Here is an 18682-nt window from a genome sequence, read left to right as displayed (position 1 = left end):
CCTCCCCGCCGGGCGGCGGCGAAACGCGGGTCTTGCGTGTTTGGGGTCCACGAAGAAAGTGGACCCGGAAGTGAGCTCCGCCAAGCGGGGGTCCCTCTGAACTTTCCTAGCTCTGCGGGCGGCGGGGAGAAGGGACGAGAACTGGCGGAACCGCGCCCGGTGCGCAGGCGCGGCGCCCTGACCCGGCCTGCCCCGCTCGCGCCTGCGCAGTCGGCCGGAGGGCGGACAAGGGCCGAGCACGCCCGCTCCTGCGCTGCGGGGCGACCGCCGGGGGTGAGCGGGGCGGGGTCGCTCTCCGCGCAGGGCCCGCGAGCTGCGCTTCCCCGGTTGGCCTCGCGCCCGCTCGGTCGGCCTTCTGCCTGTGGCCGCGGCTCCTGCGGGGTCGCCGGGGCGGTATCGGGCGGCCCTTCCCCGCGGGGCTCCTGTCCGCCAGTCTGCGCCGCGGGGCCCGGCCGGGGGGGGCGCGCTTCCTGGCCAGGATCGCGGCCCCCGCCCGAGCAGGACCGCTTCCCTCTCCCGCAGGGAAGGAGCGCCGCCGCCGCCGCCGCCGCCGCCGCCGCCAGGGATCCGGCCCAGCATGGCGGAGCAGAAGCGCCTGGCCTTCGCCATCATCGAGTTCCTGCAGGAGCAGCTGCAGCACGGCAGGCTCTCCCCGGACGCGCAGGAGAGCCTGGAGGGTAGGGGGCGGGGGCGGCCCGGGGGTCCCTCAAGCAGCCCTCGTGACCCTCCTTGGCGCAAAGGCCCAGCGCGGCTCGAGGAAGGGGGACGGAGGGCCCAGCCCCGGGCGGGGGTGGCTCTGGCTGGTCTTGTCGCGCGGGAAGTCCGGAGAGGCCCGGCCCGTTTGGAGCAACCGCTCCCGGCGGTCCTCTCAGCTCTGTCTTCTCCTGATGGTGCCCCTTCCCGTTGCCCCCCCCCCTCCGCACACTCTCTTGCCACCCAGAGGGTGCGTTGGGCACCAAGAAAGGCTGGTGCCCTGGCTTGGTGGGCCCCACACATCCCAAGCGAAGAAGGGGCGTTTCTGATGCGCCTCCTCCTTGCTCTTCCTCCCGCAGTGGCCATCCAGTGCCTGGAGACGGCCTTCGGGGTGTCCGTGGATGACAGGAGCCTGGCTATCTCGCAGAAGCTCCCCGAGATCTTTGAAGCTGCTGCGTCCCAGGTGAGCACTCGGCTGGCTCTTCTGGGAACCCTCCCCGGGCTGAGCCGAGAGGAGAAGGCAGGACCGGCTGGAGCCCAGTTACAGTGCAGGGTTAGCCGTGGGGCACAGCAGCTGAAAGCGGTGCTCCCTAAAACGCGTTCTCAGGAGCAAAGTGGGCCTCCGGGGTGTCCATGTCTTTGGGAGGGTCAGGCTGCGTGAGTCCTCAAAGGCCCAGGCCGCGCTTCCTTTTTGATTCTAGGAAACTAGAGGAAAAGAAAAAGTGATACGTGATCTCAGTAAGATTCTGTATTTGACACTAACACAACACCACTTTGTAGTTGAAAGGGAACGCGTGTCCCTAATCCAAACTTTAAAATCTGGTGTAGCAGAGTCTTTCTGGTAAAGTTAAGCAGTCATTCTTGGTGCGCTCCATGAACAGGAAGTCCATAGGTGTTCTTATATTGTCAACTTCCAAGTTTGGGTATGCAGTTTTTCTTCGCAACACCATCCTAACTCAAACCAGACAATCGTGGCCTGGCCAAAAGGTCACGTGTTGGTATCCAACCTTTTACATTTGCGGCATATTGAAGTTGACATCCAGCCCTTTCCCAGCATCCCCTGAGGCGTCCACTGTGCTCAAGCAGGGCCCTCGGTTGAACTAAACGCACCGGAAAAGATACACATTGAAGGCTCTTTAAAATTCTAAACCGTTGATTGGTTAAAATAGAGTATTCCAACTCTTCACTCTCCTTTTATGCCCGTCAGCTCACCCAAAATAGTTTATCTGCAATTCTCAAGCAAAGGCTGTCCCTGAGGGTCAGTTTCTAACAGGGTTAGGGATTAAATCTGAGTTTCCTTCTCAGTACAATCCAAAGAGATACTGTGAGCTTTAATGCAGGGAAAGCAACTGATTCTTGAGTAAAACTGAAACCGAGCCCCTTGTTGAGATACTATGGTAGTTATAATGATTTTCAAGTTGTACCCTTTGGAAAAGAATCACTTAAACTCCAGAAAGGAAGGAAGGTCAAAATTCAAGGCCTGGACGATCACACATGGACTCTTCTTGACCAGGGAGCTGTAATTGCTGGGGGTCTCTACATTCCTTAAGAACTTTCTCTGTGTTGCATCAGCCTTTTGAAATACCTGGTGGGCATCAGCATAACCCCCCCTCAAAAATACTTAGCGGCCTTGGAGTGACATTCATTGTAATCAACAGGGAATGCTTTGGGGGTGACCGGGAGGCAAAGCCACTCTTCTGAATGCCCTCCAGGGCCCCACAAACTCTTCCCTTCTAGAAAGGAAACGTCTCTGTACAGGAACGATCCGTGGGTGAGGTGCTCTGCTGCACCATCCCAGGGATGAAGAGGTTAGGAAGGGCAGGACCACTGGCAGGCCGGGGAGCCGTTAGCCACTGGGGTAGGTCCACCCTTTCCTAACCCGGTGCCCTCCAGGGCATTGGGCTGCAGTTCCCATAGTCACCAGCCAGCATTGCCTTTGAGGAAGGCTCGTAGAGACCTTTGGGGTGAGGGAAGGCAGCAGAGAAGGCCACCGGTGGGGGTCCCGCCTGGGTGCATCGCAGGGCCATTGGGCAGGAGATTCTTGGATGGCTGCCCTGGCCCTGGAAGTCCCAGGCTTAGCAGCAGCACTCCTTGCCACTGCACGACACCTGCACCTCCTCTCCCTCCCCAACAGGAGCCGTTGCAGAGCTGCCCCGTTGCTGAGCCCGTCCCTCCATCTGAAGAAGACATGGCCGAAGCTGAAAGGCTAAAAGCTGAAGGTGAACCTCTTGGGGGCTCCCGCTCACCCCTGGCTCCGTTGCATCTGTGGGAGGCCCCCCAGGGGAGGGCAGGGCAGGGCAGGGCAGGGCAGGCAGCAGAGCACCCCACCCCCCGAGCAATCCCAGTGTCAGCTCTCCAGAAAGAGCAGGGTGCAGGACAGGATCTGCCTCCCTTACACGTAAGGAGCGTAAGATGGATGTCACGCTTCTGTTAAAAATTACAGGGGGGGCACAATATTGGGGGCTTGTGAAGGCCCCCATGGGCCTCAGATTGTGTAGCACAAGAGAAGCCATATTCCCTGATGGAGGCTTGTCAGTCTGCCTGGGCTGTGCTCCCTACTGGCACCCTCTGCCCCCTGGGCTGTGGAGCTCTTCTGCTTGGCTTTAGGGCCCCAGACTGTCTTGCCAGGGTGAGCAAGATCATAAGCGGAAGAGGGCTTTTGGAGGACAGACGCCAACAGCAGCCTGGCAGCCCCCGCAGTTTGCAGACGGTGGAGGGAGGGCTCTGGCCACGGCTTGACAGCCATGGTCCTTCACACGAGACTCCCACCAGGGATCCCCATAATGGCCATTGGGAATTGCTCAGGGTGCAGGAGGCAGGATCGCCTTCTAGTGAAAGCCAGCAGCTCTTCCTTCATTTCTTCTTTCTAGGAAATGAGCAGATGAAAGTGGAAAATTTTAAAAGTGCTGTCTCCTACTATGGAAAAGCCATTGAGCTCAACCCGTCCAATGCTGTGTATTATTGCAACCGGTAAGGGGGGATTTCTGCCTCAGCTCTCCAGCCATGCTCGCGCCAGGAGCCTGATGGGAACGGCTGCCTGAAATGGGGGGAGAAGAGCCCACCATCGCTTGGGGGTGCTGAGTGCCAGAGGCACCAGGCTGCCTCCAAGCCCCAGCTGAGAGCATCTCTCGAGCTCCCTCCCTCCCTCTTCAGAGCTGCCGCTTACAGCAAACTCGGAAACTACGCAGGAGCAGTGAGAGACTGCGAAAGAGCCATCAGCATCGACCCCAAATACAGCAAGGCCTACGGCAGGATGGGGTATGTCAGTCTGGCACTGGTCCTGCAGTGGCCCTGGTCTCCCCCACCCCCGGATCTGGCAGGAGAGGGGCTGGCTGACAGCAGGGGAGGACCTGGGGCTTCGGCACAGGAGGAAGCCAGGCGGGCCCTCCAGGAGGTCCCTGTCCCAGGAGTCCTTCTAGCAAGATGCCTCAGAAGCCACGGAGGGCCCCTCCTGCTCCTCCGGCTTGTTTTCCTTTGTGCTATGTGTAGGTGGGAGAATTTGTAGGTTTGTGCCTCCATGTGAAAAAGTTAAAATGGTTCTTGGGATCTTGCATTGGAAAAGAGCCAGTTTGGTCTAGTGGTTAAAGCACCAGGCTAGAAACCAGGAGATGGTGAGTTCTAGTCCCACCTCAGGCATGAAAGCCGGCTGGGTGACCTTGGGCCAGTCCCTCTCTCAGCCCAGCTCACCTCACAGGGTTGTTGTGGGGAAAATAGGAGGAGGAAGGGGTCTTAGTATCTTCCCTTCCTTGAGTTATTTATGAAAATAATAAAGGTGGGAAATAAATAAATAAACATAAAATTTTGGCCTCAGATGAATTGGGCATAAAGCGCTTGCCTTTGGTTTCCAGGAATGCGCAATAGTTTCGTTCAGCGAGCATTTCCCTTGGTATGCGTGGATAGCACCAGTTGCATGCTTGCACAGAGGTGGCTGTGGGGTTGCGGCCCTCCTGGCAGCCCTCCCCATGCCCTCGGGGGATCCTGCGGCTTTTGGCTGCATTGGCGGGACCCTCAGCCAGTGCAGTCAGCTCGAATGCAGTGCACTCTCCAAGTAGGGTTTTCCTCTCCCAGGTTGTCAATTCCTGCGCTCCCCCCCCATTCTATTTTTCCTCATCTGAAACGAAAGATTGATTTCCAAGGCACGTAGTTTGCTGCCTTTGAAGGTGGCTCTGAGCAGCATACAATTCTCCATCTTTGCGAATTCAGGTTAGAAACGAATGTAGTCAAATAAATGCTAACCGTAGGACAAATCAGTAGAGGGAAAATGTGTAAAAAAAGGGAGCTCCGCAATCAGTGACCAAAAATTAACTTGGCGGAGGGAGCACCGTGCCTAGTTTTAGAGCTCGGTGGCCTCTGGCTTGCAGAAAAACATGGGAGGAACTGATTTTAATGCCCATTCGTCTCCTCTGCAGCCTGGCCCTGTCCAGCCTCAACAAGCTCTCGGAGGCGGTCTTCTACTACGGGAAGGCACTGGAGCTGGATCCAGACAACGAAACCTACAAGTCAAACTTGAAAGTCACTGAACAGAAGATGAAGGAGGCCCCAAGCCCAGTGAGTTCCTGGCTGGGTGGGTGGTGGGCCCTGAGGGGGAAAGGGCCCCCTCTTTGCCCTCAGGGCACCTGGCAGGGGGCCATGCTGATGTCGCTTCCCACATTCCCCCACAGACAGGCAGTGCCGGAGGGTTCGACTTGGCCGGGCTGCTGAACAACCCCGGCTTCATGAGCATGGTGAGTACATGAGACCAGGAGGGGCTCTGGGCTGTCATCGTGGAGGGGCTTTGTTGGGGGGCTGGTTGGAATGAGAGAACAACCTAGGGGGGCTTTATCTGGAGCAGCATCTGCTGCTGCCCTCCCTCGTCTTCTGGATGCCAGCTTGGAATATCCCGAGTGCCTCTGCTTTCTCCCTTTCCTTGAGGCCACAGAGCTGTTGCAGGGGGTCTGGGGTTCACATAGTTCTCCCTCCGCCCCGCAGATGGGGGCGCTGCTTTGTATTCTCTGAAGGTGGCGGGGTCGCCTGCCAGGGGACAGTGTGGCCAGAGATGGAGGCTGGAGCATTTCCATAATCATCTTTTTTTGCCAGAAATGAATGGGCCACATCTATTAACAGCCCCGTGCGGCTTCCTAGCAAAATTCTTTATTTGCATAAGGGGCAGTGGGCAACCTGACTGGGGGGTAAGGAAGCAGACCGCAGCAGCTTCATCACCCACGAAGACAAGACCTCATGGCCATTTTCTTTGCCTTTCTTTCTTTAAGCTGTGTTTGGCCCGTTTTAGCAGTTTTTGTGAGCTTCCAGCCTCGAAGTGGCTGAGAATCCTCACCCTCAGTTTTGCTGGAGGACAGTCCGCAGCCACAAACAGAGTTAAAGGGCATGAACTGCAGGCTGTTCCTCCTCCAGACTTGAGGAATTTGCCTGCAACTTTTTGCTTGGGAGGCATTCCAGTGTGACTTTCCAATCAGTAAAAACAAGATGGATCTTGCCCTCTAAAACAACACAGAACAAAAGGGGAAAATGGGGGAAGCAGCCTCGGGGTCCAGAGTCTTAGGATGGTCTGGCTGGCTGGCTGAGGCAGAACCGAGAGGTGCCCCCAACGGGGGGCCCGGCTCATGTCTGCAGCCAGCGGGGAGGGTTGAGACTCGATGGCCAGTGAAGCTGCCCTCGTGCTCCCCAAGAGAGGGGGCAGTTCTCTGTGTGGGGCACCACTTGGGGGTTGCGGGCCTCAGATAATCAGTGTCTCCATGGGGCATGGATTATGTCTCACCAGCCACCTCCCCCCACTTGCTTCCCTCCAGATGTGGTGGGATTGCCTGCCGGTAGGGGATTCTGGGAAGCGTGGTCCCATCATATCAGGAGCAGTCTAAAAATGTCAGCCAGTCTTCTGGGCAAAACAAGCTGGTCTTTGTCTGTGTCCCCGAATAGTTAAGCTCTGTAGAAAGGACTGTGTTGAGTAAACGATCTCTCTCCGCTTTCCAATACTTTTGACAGGCCTCAAACCTGATGAACAACCCACAAGTGCAGCAGCTGTAAGTGCAGAAGTGCCTTGCTTATAGTTTTGAGAAGGTGGTGCTTTGGGGAGGGACGTTTTGAGGGCTGTGAGCTGAACAATTGGCTCAGAAGGCTTTGAGCTGGAAAAAAGTGTCCTGTCCGAGATCCACAAGGAAACATTTTGATTTAATTTTTTTTTAAAGAAATGTTTCCTTAAACTACAGAGGAGAAATTTTGCCCCTCCTCAGAAGGGCTCTGAGCCAGTACTCTTGGTTAAACTGGGGTCTGATTTTGGTTTAGCGCCTCCTGCAGACCCCTTTGTCCTGGTCTGCCAACCCTGGTTTCCTGGACAGCCAGCCAATAACTGGTTTGTTATTGAAATGGCTCCTTGTTGAAGAAGGGGCGCTATGGGGTAAGTGGGACTGCCCTCAAAATAGAGATCGGTGAGGCCAGGAAGCGGGGGGAGAATCCACCCCAGCTGTCCATGGGGTGGACAAGGAGGCCTTTCCTGGGTGCATCTCAATTTGCATTCTCCCCCAGCCCCTTTGGGCATCTTAAATCAAGGCTTCAGACTGGAAGATGGACTGATTCCTGGAATCTTCCTGCAAAATTGTCTCCCCTTCCTTGATTAAAGTAAAACTCTCTACGCAAACTGAACCCCTGCCTCCACAGTTTGGGGGGGCAGCGGGAGCTCAGCATTCCCTCCAAGGGGAGGCGGCAGTGTTTCCAGAGGCCCTGCACCCAAAAACAGGACTGCAGACAAGGGGGGGGAGCAGTTCCCCAGCCCTCTGTGCAATTGTCCGGGCCCGCGTGACCCTCTTCTTGCTTTGTGAGATGTCCCAAAGCAGAACTGTGGCTTGGGCCCTGGTCGTGAGCCTCTCTGGCCGCGTGGCTCGTGAGAAGGGGCAAGAACTCCCTGCCACAGAGCCCCTCCTCCATTTTGCAGGATGTCGGGGATGATCTCAAGCAGCCAGAGCCCCATGGCAACCCCGGGAGCCAGCACCGCCCCGCATGACCTCGCCAGCCTCATCCAAGCGTGAGTAGAAGGGGGCTGCTTCCTCCCCCTCACCTCAGCCCCCCCCCCCCCCCGAGAACTGCTGAGCATTTGTGCCTTCAGACGCTGGAGAGCAGCCGCCGGCTCAGCCCGCTGCTTTGCTCCTCTTGCGTCCTTCCCCTTACAACCTCCTCCCCACTGATGGCCCAGAACACCAGGGGAGATTTCCCCACAAAGCCCCTCCGTGGCTGTTGGTACGGAGGGAGCAAAGAGCTCACCCTCGACTGGGCTTGGTGCACTTGAAACCGTTGCTTATAAAGGCGTTTTAGTATTACGCGACAAACCCAAACACAGCCGGGGTGTCAGGAACAGTGTTTTGAAAGCAAAGGTGCTACACCTTCCAAGACATCTTTGGAAACGTTCACTGAAATCACCAGGGTTCTCTTGTGCTGAACCAGGTCCAGATTGCTTGAATCCCAGCACTGGAGAGATACTGAAGGTGGGCTCTGAAGCCCTATAAAGCAGAATGATCCCTGCTTGCGATTTAGCAGTTACGCTCCCGCCGCTGCAGCCTAATACTGCGTTTGCCTTTTTCACAGCTGCATCACTCTGCTGGCTTTTATTCCATTTGCAGTCACTTATAATTCCCTTTGTCGCAAGGCCCCATTACCAAGCCAGATGCCCCCCGTCTTCTGCCAGCGCATCTGATTTCTGTTTCTTATACGAAGAGCTCTGTGCTTGTCCCTGCTAAATTTCGTTCTCCTACCTTTGCCCGATTTATCTTGCCTGTCAAGACAGCTTTGCATCTTATCCCTACCTTCTACAGCTGTCCTGCCCAGTTTTGTGTCATCCGCAGATCTGAGATGCCAAGAACTGGACCTTATGACCCCTGCCCTCCCTTTCCCTGTGTCTCTCTCCGACTTGAGGAGGAACCGTTGCAAAGGGCTTTCTGAGGAATGTTTTTGAGCTAGCTCTGTATCTGCCTAGTTACTGTGCCATCCAGTCCTCTCTCAACCAGCTTGCCAATCAGAATGCCCCCTGGGTCACAAGAACCTAGCGGTCAATAACTGTGCCATTTTATTGTCTCGTCCGTTTCGGTCCAGAGGCCAACAGTTTGCTCAGCAGATGCAGCAGCAAAATCCGGAGCTCATAGAACAGCTGCGCAGCCAGATCCGGAGCCGGACACCCAGTGCCAGCAACGAGGACCAGCAGGAGTGAGGCAGCTGGCCAGTGAGTCTTTCTCCCGCCCTGGCGGTGGTTGGAAATTTACTGTTGCGGCGGACCCAAAGGGCAGGGAGTCGGATGGGGCAGCCGTGGGGGTCTGTAGTGGCCACAGCGAGAGCTGGCAGCTGAAGGGGAAGCGGCACTTCTGTGGGAGGAGGCATCTTCAGGGGAAACCCATGGGTGGACTCTGAGGAGAGACCCCTGAAAGCTTGAGTGCGCCCAGTAATAGCTGCGGAATGTGGAGCGCTTCCTGGGGAGGAGAACCAGGACCGGGGAAAGAGGTGTCTGGAGCCGGAGTGGCAAGGGCTGGGAAGGAGGGTGGCCGCCCGACGCCCCGACCAGGAGCTCTGCAGCTGCAATGGCCAGGCCTCGTTTAGCCCTTGTGCTGGGCTGCCCGGCAAATGGACGCTGGCAAAGGCCCTGGAGTCCAGGCCCCGGTCAGGGCAGGAGTGCAAAGGGAAGCCTCCCTGGCGGATGGTGGTCCACCCGGGGTAGGGGGCACTGGGACTTGCCCATGCTTGTCTTCAGGGGAAGAACAAGGCAAGGAAGGGGAGGGCTCAGCTCACCCCCCCAAAAAGGCGTGTTTGTGTCTGTCTGCCTCTTTCAGTGCTCTGCTTTTCGTCCGGAAGGTGTCCTTTGCCCCAAGGAAGGATGAGCGGAAGAGCCGAGCTGTGGCTGCCGTTCCTTGGTTGGAGAAGCCCACGAGGGACGGGGCAGGGTGGAAGTCAAGCCTGATCTGACCTGCATGTTAGAGACTGTTTCTCGTAGCCTCCCCTCCCTGCTTCCTCCCCACTTTGCTCCTGCGTGGACTTTGCCCGGAGGCTGGGGAGTTACTGACCGCAGACCAGCATCTCCCCCCCCCGCACCGGACCCTCGAAGTCAAGCCTTGTAGGCTGTCGACTGCCACACCTTTTCCTGTTGTGCAGAGGAACATTCCTCCAGAGCCTGCACCCCTCTCCAGCTGGGACAGGCCCCGTGGACCCTGGTTCAACTGGTGTTTCCAAGCCAGGATTTCCTTCTCATACCACTGCCGGCTCTTGGCGCACCGGAGCTGGATTTCCTTCTCATACCACTGCCGGCTCCTGGCGCACCGGAGCTAGCTTGCCCATCTGTTCAGCTGCCACCGCCTCTGTGGAGAGGCCTCTCTCGGTGGGGGGCAGGATCCAGCTGGCTGGCTGGGAGGGGCAGTTGGTGGGACTGGAATCGGCTTGTGGGGAATGCAGGAGGGTGTCCCTTGTTCTTTTCAGCAGGACTTTTAAGAAGGATCATGGCTAGCGTGGTGTGAATTTTCTGCAGGTGGGTCGGGTGGAGCAGGGGCTTCTTTTGAAAATACTTTCGGGCCTGAGGAATTTTGCCTGGCTGGATTGGCTGGCAAAGGGCGTTTCCGAGTTCCCAGCACAAAAGGCAGCAGTGGTACTCAGCCGCTGCCCAGGAATGAGCCGAGCTGCCCCTCGGTTCCTGCGCATCCCCAGCCTCTGGCGCTTGCCTCGTGGCCAGGGGCTCCTCCCCTTGTCTGGTGCCAAGAGGAGCGTGGCTCTTACCTAGCAGTTGCAGCCTGGAGGGAGCCCCTCGGCCTGGAACCACCTGTGTGTGTGTGTGGCTGCCCTGATTCGAACCTGCTGAGTCTCCCAGCTCCTGGTCCAGCCAGCAGGCCAGGCCAAATGGCAGCCCAAGGGCCTTGGGAGAGGGGTCACCAGCTCTTATCCCCATCTCCCAGAAATCATCCTGCCCAGTGTTGGCCGAGGTGCCCCTTTGCTGGCTGGCTGGCTGGCTGAAAGCAGCAGTGTCTGTGATCCTGGGAGAGAACTGGCCTGGACGCTTTCTTGTGCCCACCTGCCCTCCTGGATAGCCTGTGTGTGTCTGCCCCACAGTCTGCCATGGGGTAGAACCTTGTCATCTGCCTGTGTCAGATTCCTCAGCGCCCCCTTGCTAGAGGCTACTGGGTGAAGGCTACAAAGCTGCTTCAGTCCTCCGAGTCTGGAATGGTTAGGCACCAGGGGCCTATGTGGATTTCAGGGCCCCAGGAGGCAGCTAGTAGAAAAGGGGGTGGAGCGGAGTCCAGCTCTGACATCTTCCAGCACTGGGCAACAAAGCCCAAGGCATCAGCAGGACACCAGGTGGGGGAAGCTGGTTTGCTGGGGGCAGGGGGGGGGGGAAAACAGTGATATGTGAGACCAAGGGACTGGGAGAGGGATTGCAGGGGGGCTTCCAATAAGCAGAGCAGAGGGAGAATGGGGAAGCGCATTCTGTTCCAAGAAAGATTGGCATTTGTTTTTCTTTAATGTAGGAAATAAACTTCTTTTGACACTGTTGGCTGATCCGTAGAAGGCAATGGAAGGTGGGTGGAATAACCCCCAAAGCTGCTGTCTGCAGGAATAAGGGCACAATGGATGGTGAAGGCGGCCGGGGGCTTTTCTGGCGGGTGGGTAGCTGTTGACAGAGAGGAGGGGTTGAGTTCAAAGGGAGCCGGGCAGGGCAGATGACCCCTTAGCACCCCTTTCTGTGCATCCTTTTTGGAGGCCCACCAAGGCAGGTGCACCTCCTGCCCCTACCTGGGGGTTAGGTGGAGCTGGCTGGCAGGCCTCGAATGGGTGGTGCTTGTGGGTGTTGCTCAGCCTTGGCAACCCGAAGATCAGCAGACTTCAACAGGGGAGTTCTGTGGTTGGAGTCGTATATTTTAGAAGATACTCGCCAGCCTCTCTCGTGGGGGATGTGCGTTCAGGAGGTTTTGCAGAGCTGGCCTGATGGGAGGGTGCAGCTAAGGCTCCTCACAGCAGCTGCTGAAGCCGGCGCGTGCCCAGTGCAAGGCTGGCCTGGCCGGATGGTACGGGAAGCCCTTGGTGCGTGTACAGATGAGGGTCCTGAAGCCGGGCGTGGCCCGCTGGGCCCTCACCAGCCCCTCACCCTCCTGCTGTTCTGCATCTTCCGGCGTTTCAATTCCTTGAGTGTGCGGGGGAGGGCAGCTTAGTCTCGGGGGTGGGGGCAGAGGCAGGGACCCTTCCTGCCCGCAAGTGGGGACGCTCCCCCTGCGCCTGAGGCCGCTCCGACCCCGCCCAGCCCGGATGCGGCGCTCTTTCGACGCCGCGAGGTGGTCCTCCGCAGCCCGGGGCTTTGGGCGTGGGGGTGCGCGGCCAGGGCTGGCCCCAGCCAGACCCTGCAACGGTCCCCTCCCCGGGCCGGGGGGGTCACGAGGAGGGGGCAGTCTATTTCCCGCGGCGGCGGCGCTGCTAGGGGCCCCTTGATCGGGCGGAGCAACCGGCTTAGCCAGCAAGCACCCCTGTGGGGGCTCGCGGCACGAACGGCTTCGGGGTCTCCGGAACCTTCCTGCAGAAGGCCCGTTCCGCGCCGGTCCTCTTTCCAAGAGCGCAGCCCGGCCTCGGCTGCCGGCGGACGCCCTTTCGGCGCGCTCCGAGGGCGGGACGCGGCGGTCCTCGCCGCCAATGAGCGTCGCCGTGATGTCACCGGTAGGCTCTTGCTGCGGGCGCCGCGCCCAGACTCGGCGGGGAGGTTCCTGGAGCGGAGCCTGCGCGGACCCTCGGCGCCCGCCCTGCGAGGTAGGCCGGGGAGGGGAGGGGAGGGGAGGGGAGGGGAGGGGAGGGCCGGGCCCGGCCTCCTGCAGGGGCGAGCAGGAGTGCCCGCGCGGCCCCTCAGCGGGAGCCGCGGATGGTGGCTGGTGCGGGCCGCGGCGGGGGTTGGCGGGGAGGGGCGCCGAAGGGGCGGGGGGGCGCGGGCAGCGCCTCTCGCGGCCCCCGCCCTGGCCAGCCGTCGTCTCGCGCAGGGTCCCGCCATGGAGGTACTGGCAGCCAAGGTGCTGTGCCTGCTGGGCACGCTGGCGCTGATGCTGCTGGGCGCCCTGCTGCCGGTCAAGGTGCTGGAGGCGGACCCCGAGAAGGCGCAGCGTTCCCGCCGGGCCCTCGCGCTCTGCAACGCCCTGGGAGGAGGCGTCTTCCTGGCCACCTGCTTCAACGCGCTGCTCCCCGCCGTGCGAGAGAAGGTACGACCGGGAGCCGGGGCCGGCCGGCCCTCCCCCCCCGCGCGAGGGCCCTCGCTGGAGCCCCCGAGGGTTGGCCTTGGCGGGGATCGGGGGTCTGGTCGCTGTCTGAAGTCTTGCGCCTGGAGGTCGGGCGGCTGCATCGGGAACCAAAGGGCCCGGAAAGGATCGCGGGGGTCATCTAGTCCAACCCCGCCCAGAGTAGGAATCCACCGCCGCAGCGTCCCTGGCAGAGGCCCCCGTCCTCCGCTTAAGCCCTCCGGCAAAGGGAGCCCACCGCCTCCCGAGGCAGCCAGGCCGTTGCCGGGCAGGAAATCGACTCGGTGCCCTTCGAATCAAGTTTCCCCGCAGTCCTTCCTTCTTCGGGCTAAACGTATCCAGCGCCTCCGTCGGTCCGTTCCTCGTAAGATTTTTCCTCCGGGCCCCGAATCGCCTCGGCTGCCCTCCTGCGGACGGGCTCCGGTTTGCCGAAGTCCTTCCTAAAACGCGGAGTGTCCGGAACGGGCTGCGGTGTGAGGAGTCCTCTTGACAGTTGGCAGAATGCTTCTGCTGATGCCTTTGGTTTTTCTACCTAAGTGAAGGGCTTTGTTCCTGTTTAAATTCACTTTGCCCGGTTTTGTCCATTTGATTCAATTTGTCGGGATCATCTTGAATCCTGATAGTGACCTCAAGGATGTTTGCTGCCCCCCCCCCCTTGCCATGTTCCTGTCACCCACAGATTTGGTAATTGTATATTGGAATTCCTCCCACAGGTCATTGAGGAATATATTTAACTGCCCTTGCTTCTGACAGTTCTTCTGTCAGCTCAATCAAAAGCACACCTTGCCTCCATGTTGCTTTTTCAGCTGCCCCCGTCCCTTTTCGTCTCATTGCAGTAGTGTGTAATTGGACCTCCAGTAACCTATTCTGAGAAACATCTGACTTCCTACACTCCCTTTGTCTGAAAGATTTCTGTCTGTGGGATCCCAGCTAATACTTTTCTCAGCTTGTTGAAATGGGTGCTTCGGGGACCCAGTTTGTATGCCTGGCGATGTTCTGGTTTCTCTTTCTGTCCTGATCCCCGAGAGGACGTAGTCACTTCCTCACAAAGTTCCCTCTACTTTGCCTCTTCAACCAGCTCTTCCATGTGTTTAGGTCAGACTGAGGGGACCTGGCCGATCACCTCATCTCTTTTTCGGGAAAAAGGGACAGTCATGTGACCCTGGGGAGTTTGGGGGACCCTGCAGTCACAGCTGAGTTGCTTTTCCAGCTGATGTTCCCCATCCATACGCTGCAGTACACTCCCCTCGGCCTGAGGATCTCTGCAGACCCCAGAGCGTGGAGGAGACGGGGTCAGGAGTGGTTCCGAGTGCAGGACCCCCCCTGCTAAGATGCCATGGCTGTGGGCTTTTCAGCAAAGCCAAGAGGCAAAGTGGTGGTGCGGGTCAAATGGCCCAGATTAGCAGAGTTGGAATCTGGGATTCTCTCCTCCTTCATCCCAGCCTGCTGTTTTGTTTGTTTCTCTCTTTCAGCTCCAGGAGGTTTTGAAACTGGGGAATGTGGCCACAGACTACCCCTTGGCAGAGACCGTCATGATGGTGGGCTTCTTCATGACAGTCTTTGTGGAGCAGTTGGTCTTGACCTTCCGGAAAGAGAAACCTTCTTTCATTGACCTGGAGACCTTCAACGCCGGCTCAGATGTCGGCAGCGACTCCGAGTATGAGAGCCCCTTCATAGAGCCCTCCTGGGGGCACGGCCACCGGGGGGAGCGTGGCCGCCACAGCCACAGCCTGGACGTCTATGAGCTGTCGCGTTCTGGCCCGCTGCGACTCTTCAGCCTGGTCTTTGCCTTGTCTGCCCACTCAATTTTCGAGGGCCTGGCGCTGGGCCTGCAGGAGGAGGGCGACAAAGTCATGAGCCTCTTCCTGGGGGTGGCCATCCACGAGACGCTCGTGGCCGTGGCCCTAGGGATCAACATGGCCAAGACCGGGTTGAGGATCAAGGAGGCGTCCAAGCTGGCTGGCACAGTCAGCCTGATGATCCCGCTGGGCATCGGCATTGGGATGGGGATTGAGAGTGCCCAAAATGTGGCCAGCAGTGTGGCCTCAGTGCTCCTGCAAGGAATCGCTGGGGGCACATTCCTTTTTGTCACCTTCTTCGAGATCTTGGCCAAGGAGCTGGAGGACAAGAGCGACCGGCTGCTGAAGGTGCTGTTCCTGGTTCTGGGCTACGCGGTCTTGGCGGGGCTCGTTTTCTTCAAGTGGTGAAGGAGCCCCCACCCTCCCTTTCCTTGTCCCAGGATGGGTTGGGGTCTTCTCCCCGTGTGGCAGGAGGAGGCCAGGGAGCAGGGGGGCACTGAGAGTTGCTCCCGCTACTTTCGTCCTGCCTGGTGTGCAGGGGCTGGTTCCTCCCTGGCCATTTCTTGACCCCCTCAGGGAGGTTGGGCAGCTGGGAAGACTCCATCCTTTTCAGCTGCAGTGGCACCCAAGAAACAGGAGAGGACCTGCCGTTGCCCTCTGTGGATCCATCGTGCCATCAGGCAGGCAGATTGCTTAGGCGCGAACGTGCCCTTTAAATGAAGGATAGGGAAGGTTTCCCGATCTCACCGCCCCACATCCCCTCTGTTCTCTTGGGGAAAGGTCTGTCCAGACTGGCCTTTTGGAAAGCCGGGCGCTGCTGGGTAATGCCCGGGAAGCTCATCTCCTCATGCCAGAAGGCATTTTACCCCTGTGTCGAGGCTTTTGCTAGCTGGTGAAGATTTTTTGGGATTCAAAAAGGGATGTTCCCCCTTGCCTGTAAAGCACAGGGTCATCCCAGACTTCCTCCATGCAGAGGTTCTGTCCTTCAGAGTTAGCCGCATCTTAACTGGAGCCATGACTGTCTGCCCAGAAGGCGGCGCGCTTTGTCCTTCTGAGATAGCCCTTGCTGGGGCGGGGGGTGTCCCTCCTCTGTGTGGCCCAGGAGCGGGCTCTCTGCTGGACTGCCCCAGAACGGTTCTGTTGTACGCAGCTTGAACCTCCTCGTCTGATCCTGCATATGAGAGGGAGAAGGGGGGGTGCTGCACGCTGGCCCAGATCCAAGCATCTTTAACCAAAGGGCTTCCAGGTGTCTCCAGGCAGCTTTGGTGCCCTCAGAATTTGGCAGGGCTGTTTTCCCACAGAAATATTTGCCAGCAGAGTGCGTGGTCGCTTTCTGCCCCCATCTCTGTCTACAACAGAGAGTCCACAAGAACCATCACTGGGATGGGCCTCTGTCTCCTTCGCAGGCAGATGGCAGAGACTAGGCGGGTATCCCCTGGGGATCTCGGTGTGGGCGCTTCTGCTGGCAGAGAGCGTTGACCCTGTTGCCTGTTTGTGGTGTTGGCTTGTTTGCCAAGCTGTTAATCCAGGCCCTCAAGCCGAGGCAAAGCGGGTGCTTGGCATGCAAAGGCAGGGTAGAACAAGCCCGGTTGCCTTCTGGGCAAAGGTGCACAAGGAGGTAAATGCAGATCCATGTCCCCCCACTGGCCCCTCCTGCTTCTGCAGCTGAGGGACTGCGATTCCCGGGCTTCAGCTGCTCTGGGGCCGGAGTGGTTCCTTTGGTGGGAGGAGAGGCTCAGGGACCTCCAGTCCTGCCCACCCCCAGCCATCATGGCCCCCAAGCAGCAGCCTGCCCTCCTTCTGGGCTCCAGAGAGAGCCAGTCCCCCCTGCTCTGAGAGGGCCCAGGCAAAGCGGAGTTCGACCTTCTGCCCCACCAGACAAAGGCTGCTGGAACCAGGAGCTCATATCTGCTGGGGGGGGGGGCACTGGAGGGCCACCCAGCACTTTCCTGCCCTTCTGTTTGGCCAAGAGAATGGAGTTCTGAGAGGGGGGGCGCCTTTCTCCCCATCAGTGGTAGCTGGGGCCCAACACTGCACTGCTGGCCATGGACGAGCATCTGCCTCCCCCACCATGCCCCTTTGTCCCGTCGGCACAACTGGAAAGTCCGCAGGGCCCACGTGCTTCCTCAGGTCTTCCGGGCTCACAGGGAGAGCTGGTCTGCTTGTGGGGTTGAGTGTGCGTGTGTGTTATTTATTGCCTTCCTGCTCTGGGATAGGATCAGACCAATCTGGTTGGGTTGTTTTGTTACCCTTGGTTGGGGCATCTTTATGTTAATCTCCATTGCGCTAAAATAGCCAGTCTTTGCGTACTGTAATAAATCTTTATTGCCCTTTTTTTGTGACTCTGTTTATCGTGGGCAAACCAAGCCACATCAGGGGAACCAAGTGCCATCCTTTCTGTGGCCAAAGTGCCAGTCAAAGCCTCACAAGGTTCTCACCTGGGCAGGAAAGGTGACCGGTTGACTGTGAGCCACCAGCGGAGTGAAAGGTCTACAAGCACCGTGTGGTTTTTTCCTCACCCAGCTTCCCTCTGCAGCTCCTCTTCAGGGTAGCTTCCCAACCCTTCAGTGTGCCTTCTTGCCTTAGATGTGGCTGCCCTCTTCTGCTGCACTCACTGATCCTTAAGACAGGGTCCTGCTCCTCCGCTCTTCCTAGAGGCAGCAGGTGGCCAGCTGTGCCCAAAATCTTCAGCGGGCCCCTTCTTGGCCTCGGCCCTGCCCTGGCCTTGCAGGACTGCTGCAGTGGGCTTCTGGCATAGCAACCCAGCAGGCATCATTTGGCATCATTGCTGTTTGGCAGCTGCTTCTCTGAACCCTCGTAAGCTCCTCCTCGTGTTACTGGCCACTGCATCTGGCGCCTGTCTCCTGTTGGCCTTTTTGGATTGCCTTCAACTTGCCCAACCATCAGGGTCTTTTCCCACGTCATGCTATGCTGGGTGATGCATTGGGACCGGCTGGGGTGGATTTGCATAGGTGAGAGAACAAAGCAATTCCTTGGCTGTCAGGGCTGTAAAGGCAATGGAAAATGAGGGAGAATTCAGCCTGTACTCTTCGAGCTTCACATGGCTTCTAGTGATGGGCATTTTGTGGACTAGAGCCTGGGTGATCTCTCCAAGAAGCGGGGGGGGGGGGGCAAGGCCAGCTGTGGGGCATTGGTAAGGTTTCCTCAGAGAGGCTTCCTGCAGCGGAGGCTTGCTGCTCTTTCCCCCTTCCAGCTTGGCTGTGCTGACCTGGTCTGAGCAGGTGCCCTGGGAAAGCCAGCCCCGGGGTGACGTCTCTTCCTGCCTTGTCCGAATAGAGGCTCTGTGTGGGAATGTTGGAGGACCCCCTGCTGGATCCAAAGACATCTCAAGCGGGGGAAGCCTATCTAGCCGTGATCATAGTATATGTCCAAGTAAGTATAAGTTAGAAGTGAATGTCTTGCAAGAAGAGTTTACAAGAAAGCAACGGGCTTCTGAAAACCTGTGGAGAGAGGTCAAACGTTCTGGGCATGCAGGGGGACCTAGAAACATACCTGAGCTAGGAGATTTCTGCTAGGGAGAACAAGGAATGTGTTCAAAAACCTTCTATGGCTACAAGAAAAGTTTGAAAGCTGTTATTTCTGCCCAGAGAGGTGCTACAAAGTACTGACTGCAGGGCTGTCTACATTTATCTACTACCACATTCACTGTTTCTTTATTCTGAATCTGCAAATTAATTTTAATTGCATGTAAATAGTACCAATAGAGTAGAGCATCTGTAGCTCAGGATTGGATGTGGAGTTCTTGGTGCTCTCTGAGCACCCCCACCAAGACTGGCAGGGCAGGTAACTGTATGTAACCAGGCAGCAGGCCCCACCCTCCCTTGCACTGGTGATGTCGCTAGTTGGGTCATGAAACATCTGCGAGCAAACAGCCAAGCTCAGCACCAAGAACTCCATAAAATAGTAATTATGCACTCAGATCTGCAGAAAGATGCTGTGCCT

The 18682-nt window shown here is 58.0% G+C and overlaps 2 protein-coding genes across 3 annotated transcripts; both read left to right on the top strand.

Annotated features, from left to right (window-relative positions):
* Window positions 1-215: 215 nt before the first annotated feature.
* Window positions 216-11012, top strand: SGTA (small glutamine rich tetratricopeptide repeat co-chaperone alpha). 2 transcript variants are annotated; one of them, XM_063291021.1, is made up of 12 exons: window positions 216-273; window positions 523-677; window positions 1053-1156; window positions 2828-2912; window positions 3564-3663; window positions 3847-3951; window positions 5103-5241; window positions 5355-5417; window positions 6673-6710; window positions 7619-7708; window positions 8770-8896; window positions 9498-11012. In XM_063291021.1, the coding sequence occupies exons 2-11, from the start codon at window positions 578-580 to the stop codon at window positions 8882-8884; spliced, it is 939 nt and encodes a 312-aa protein (XP_063147091.1). In that variant the 5' UTR covers window positions 216-273; window positions 523-577; the 3' UTR covers window positions 8885-8896; window positions 9498-11012. The 2 variants fall into 2 exon arrangements, with proteins under 2 accessions (XP_063147091.1, XP_063147090.1); XM_063291020.1 differs by having other exon boundaries at window positions 8770-8920.
* Window positions 11013-12611: 1599 nt separating this feature from the next.
* On the top strand, window positions 12612-17054 carry SLC39A3 (solute carrier family 39 member 3). The gene is made up of 2 exons (XM_063291019.1): window positions 12612-12884; window positions 14393-17054. Exons 1-2 carry the CDS (start codon window positions 12678-12680, stop codon window positions 15125-15127), a joined length of 942 nt encoding a protein of 313 aa, XP_063147089.1. The 5' UTR covers window positions 12612-12677; the 3' UTR covers window positions 15128-17054.
* The last annotated feature ends 1628 nt before the right edge of the window (window positions 17055-18682 follow it).

Source organism: Candoia aspera, chromosome 1, assembly GCF_035149785.1.
Source record: "Candoia aspera isolate rCanAsp1 chromosome 1, rCanAsp1.hap2, whole genome shotgun sequence".
Taxonomy (NCBI): domain Eukaryota; kingdom Metazoa; phylum Chordata; class Lepidosauria; order Squamata; family Boidae; genus Candoia; species Candoia aspera.
The sequence above is the reverse complement of the archived record's forward strand: the minus strand, read 5'-3'. Positions and strand labels throughout refer to the sequence as shown.